The following is a 4,254-nucleotide window of genomic DNA, read 5'->3' as shown; positions in this document are numbered from 1 at the left end:
ACACACACACACACACACACACACACACACACACACACACACACACACACACACACACACACACACACACACACACACACACACACACACGTGTTTATATTTCTATTATTAATTCATAGAACACATGGTCTTTGTAAGGGCTACTGGTCCTGGCAAATTTGATGATTTTACCAAAAAACACCCTAAAAATGTTACTAATCTGTTAAACACGCAATATTGTGTTTTTCTTATGTAGTTTTTTTTTTGGAAGCTTGTTAAAAATGTGTATTTAATACATTTGAAATCACTGTTTTTGTCAGAAATTGTATCAAAATGTGTGTTATTAGTGCCAATATTTGATGGTCAGAGTTGGGTTTTCTTTTGGGCCAAAATGTGGTTGAAACTTTTGGTTCCTGTTCTCTCTGTCCTTATTTTTTGTCTCAAATATTTATCAGCTCAAACCAAAGCAGAACATTTTGTGTCTCAGGCATTCAGGGGATTGTGGAAGCCTACAGGATGGTTTTGCCTCAGGTCAGACTCTCTGGACCCACAAACTTCTCTCCCATCATCGACCATGTTGGTTCCATTGCCTACAGTGCCAGTCAGACCAACGCAGCCTCCGTGAGAACAAACGAACACACACTGAACACGGCGAGGAGTTTAAGATTTTTAACTTCATTTTCATGTTCTGCTCTGCAGCAATACTTCGTCCTCCTCATCCTCACCGACGGGGAGATCACAGATTTCGATCAGACCCGAGACGCCATAGTCCGAGCATCGAGGCTGCCCCTGTCCATCATTATCGTGGGGGTGGGGCCGGCTGATTTTAAGGCCATGGAGCTTCTGGATGGAGACGATGGCACACTCAGGTCCACCGTGGGAGAAGCTGTTGCCAGAGACATTGTCCAGTTTGTCCCCTTCAGAAATTTCAAAGATGTAAGATTTATTTTTCTAAATTTCCTTCTGTGCAGCTCAGACTTTAAAGACCAGAAACCGGTGAAATTTTTCAGACAGAAAAAGTGGCAGAAGTTTAAAAGTGTTTTTTTTTCCTCTCTGTCTGACCAGGCTCCCATGTCGGCTCTGGCCCAGTCTGTCCTCGCTGAGGTCCCCGGCCAGGTGCTGTCCTACTTCAAAATGAGAGGCCTGGAACCGATGAAACAACAAGCTGCTCCCAAACCCTAAWCACTTCGCTGCAGCGCCCACGCTGTTCAGCCCCACATTCCCCAAATCCACCATCGCCCCCACCCCGTCGCATTCCACACAACGCTCCGGCCTGAGGGGGGGCTGCAACCTACATACTCAACAAGGACCTGCATGATCTGTAAACACTCAGCACTTCCTAATATTAATGCCAAAAAGAAATATTCCTTCTTTTCTTTCAGGTTTTATAACTGCTTCCTTTTCAGTTTTTCAATAATARTTTAGATTTAGACTTCTGCTGCTTTTGAACTATGCAAATCACACATTTTCTGCCTCCACATCCCAGCTCAGTAGCAGATTGAACAGTCATCTCTTAGCAGGACTGCAGTGGTTCCTATTCCCTTATATACCATCTCTCTGTGTGGTTTATTTTTACCTTTATTGATTTGGTGCCAATACTTTGCACTTTTATTACATATAAAATGCTGGAAAAAAATAATATCTTGAAATATATACACAAATATATATACATAGCTTTATGCTCCAAGCCTTATTGACTTCACCACTGCCTTACTTTAGATTRCACCGCAGCTTTTCTGATGCTTCTCAGCCACTTTATCTTGAATGTGTAATTACTGCTGTTACTGGTTGTGGATGTTGCCACTTTTGTGTCAGTATTGCTTTCAGGTCAACCAGCTCAGCAGGACTTTRCATTTTTACTAAGTTTAGTTTGAATTCTCCATTTGTGGTGTTACATTAAGGTGTTTCTGTGTTTTGAGCTCAACTTGTCAACATTCAGGGGCTGAAAGATGTGGTCACATTTTAGATATTAATAACTTGATGATTCTACTCTTTAAAACTGCAATGAYCTGAACACATAAGTATACAGTTGAAAATCATGCTTATAAAAGTGTCAAAACCACATTTATGTATTTAAACTACRCAGCTATCCACACTTAGTACTGTAACCTCTTTAACTTGCTTAYAATCACTAGTTTTGTGCCTTTTGTTTCAGGGAGAGTGATGCAACAAATCTTTAATGTTGAAGTTAATCATGACCAAAAAAAAGTGCTGAAAAATTTTATATATCTGTTTAAAACCACTTCAGATCAACACGATTGCCACTTTTTTTTAATTTATTTTTTTTTTTTTTAACATTCTGGACCTTTTGATATTATTTTTACCATTAGTTTTTTTCTATTATTATTTTGTTTGGGATCAGTTTAAATGTTATTTTGTTCTAAGATGTCACATTTACCACTTGTGCTTTTTGCTAAAAGAACTGAAAATAGTTTTTTTAAATTGTTTCAATACAATTGTCGTAAAAATAGACCTATTCCTGATCACTTCAAATCAATAATTTGTTGTTTTTCAGCTTAAAAAACAGCTTTGTGGACCTTAAATCCAGATTATTCCATATATTTTTGCCGAGCTACAGTATATTTTCATAAACTTTTGTCAAGTTGCTTCCTCGTTGCTTGTTTTTCCACTTTTGTTAAACTATTCTTTAGGGGAAAATTTAGTTTTTTTTTATACACTATAGGCGCCTTAAATGTTATAAATGCCCTTTAAAAATCAGAATAAGTTGTGTTTTCACTGTAACCTATCTACATGCCACATGATGTAACCTCAACATGTCCTATTACACATGATTAGGTTAAAAGTTGGAATTCCACTGAAGTAAGATAATTATGGGAGATTAAAAAAAGCAACAGATGGAAGGAGGAAGATTCTGTTTTGTGCTCATCAGCAGGTCACTTTTATTTGTGGGTTAGAAATAACCTGTATGTTTACATGTTTAGCATCATGTGAAAAACGTACTGAGCAGTTTGACATCTCTGTGCTGAATGTTAGAATCAATAAAGCAACTTTTGGGAAACTAATTGTTTGATGTAAAATACTTTTTTTTCCAAACAGTTTTATTATTTCGCTGCTGGTCTAAAACTAATCAACCTTATCGGACCATGGGATCAATCATTGTTAATATTGAGCTGCGATGAAGACGTGGGTAAAAGAAAAACTACATTTTTTTACAGATTTATAATAATAAAAGCTCTAATTTATTAAAAATTTTAGTTTATGATGTTATGGATAAATTCTGTTTTATTCATAAAAGTTTTTTTTCTGTCTGCTTTTTCCTCTACGTTTTTTTTTTTGTCCTGAGGAAACTAGTTGAGCAACTATTTGCTTTATCAAACATTGGAACGACCTGCCCAACGGCACACTTTAACAAGCTTACAGGTAGAGTTTTACAGACACTCGGGTCTTTCTRCCTGCTGAGAGGAGCAGAAAGGACAGATCCATCATGTAGACAGAAACGTACAAAAACAAAGAGGTGAACAGAGACCGTCTTCTGCCATCATGTCCATCAGCGTGGACCTGAAGAGGATCTTCAACCTGCCGGGACGAGCGGACAGGAAGGTGGAACTCTCCTTCAGAGGTAAACTCTACAAACACACCTGTGTGAACACTTCTTTAGTTTCAAGTTTCAAAAATAAATGTATTTGACCCTCGAGGCCTCAGTTTTAGGCCTCGGGGTCTTTTTGACCTCAGGTCAGGAAAGAAGCTCACCTGAACTTATGTAATCATTGTAATATTTATTGTTAAACATGTCTATTTTATCAAGAGAAAAAAAAGACAAGGGCATTTTACCCAAAATTAATTTCTTTATATATTTTAAAAACATTTTATTGGCCAGACAGAAAGCAAATAAACTGTTTAGATGGATTTTTGGCGGCATTAGTCAAATATTTGTAACATTTTTGTAAAAACCAAAGTTCATTAAACAAAGAAAATCACACTGAAACTAGTATTTCAGTTCAATTTTTAAATTTTAGCCCAACAAATGTATTTATTACACAGTAAAAGTCTCCTGAATAGTGTTAGATTTGAACTCAAATGTTTATTTTTGTCTCTCAAGTTTCTCTTAATATAATCATGGTTTTGGGCAGAGTTGTAAAGTAACAAATACTTTATTACTGTACTTACGGTAAGTAGAATTTTTGGGTATCTGAACTTTACTTGAGTAATTATTTTTCAGCCAACTTTTTACTTCTACCATTTTCACAGTTATCTGTACTTTCTACTCCTTACATTTTGAGAAAAACAAGAAGTAGAAAGTTGTTACTTTTATTT

General features: G+C 36.5%; 2 protein-coding genes across 2 annotated transcripts in view; both read left to right on the top strand.

Annotated features, from left to right (window-relative positions):
* Window positions 1-3,002, top strand: part of LOC106522854 (copine-1) — a 7,303-nt gene extending 4,301 nt beyond the window's left edge. The window contains exons 11-14 of the mRNA XM_014016051.1: window positions 300-314; window positions 349-600; window positions 679-915; window positions 1,045-3,002. Coding sequence (XP_013871505.1) covers window positions 300-314; window positions 349-600; window positions 679-915; window positions 1,045-1,161 — 621 coding nt within the window. The 3' untranslated portion in view covers window positions 1,162-3,002. The remainder of the gene's footprint in view (window positions 1-299; window positions 315-348; window positions 601-678; window positions 916-1,044) is intronic.
* Window positions 3,003-3,272: 270 nt separating this feature from the next.
* Window positions 3,273-4,254, top strand: part of fer1l4 (fer-1 like family member 4) — a gene marked incomplete at its 3' end in the record, with an annotated part of 8,901 nt that continues 7,919 nt past the window's right edge. Inside the window, 1 exon segment of the mRNA XM_014016049.1 lies at window positions 3,273-3,559. Coding sequence (XP_013871503.1) covers window positions 3,481-3,559 — 79 coding nt within the window.

The sequence above is a fragment of the Austrofundulus limnaeus genome, unplaced genomic scaffold (assembly GCF_001266775.1).
Source record: "Austrofundulus limnaeus strain Quisiro unplaced genomic scaffold, Austrofundulus_limnaeus-1.0 Scaffold137, whole genome shotgun sequence".
Taxonomy (NCBI): Eukaryota; Metazoa; Chordata; class Actinopteri; order Cyprinodontiformes; family Rivulidae; genus Austrofundulus; species Austrofundulus limnaeus.
This window is presented reverse-complemented; position numbering and strand designations above follow the sequence as displayed.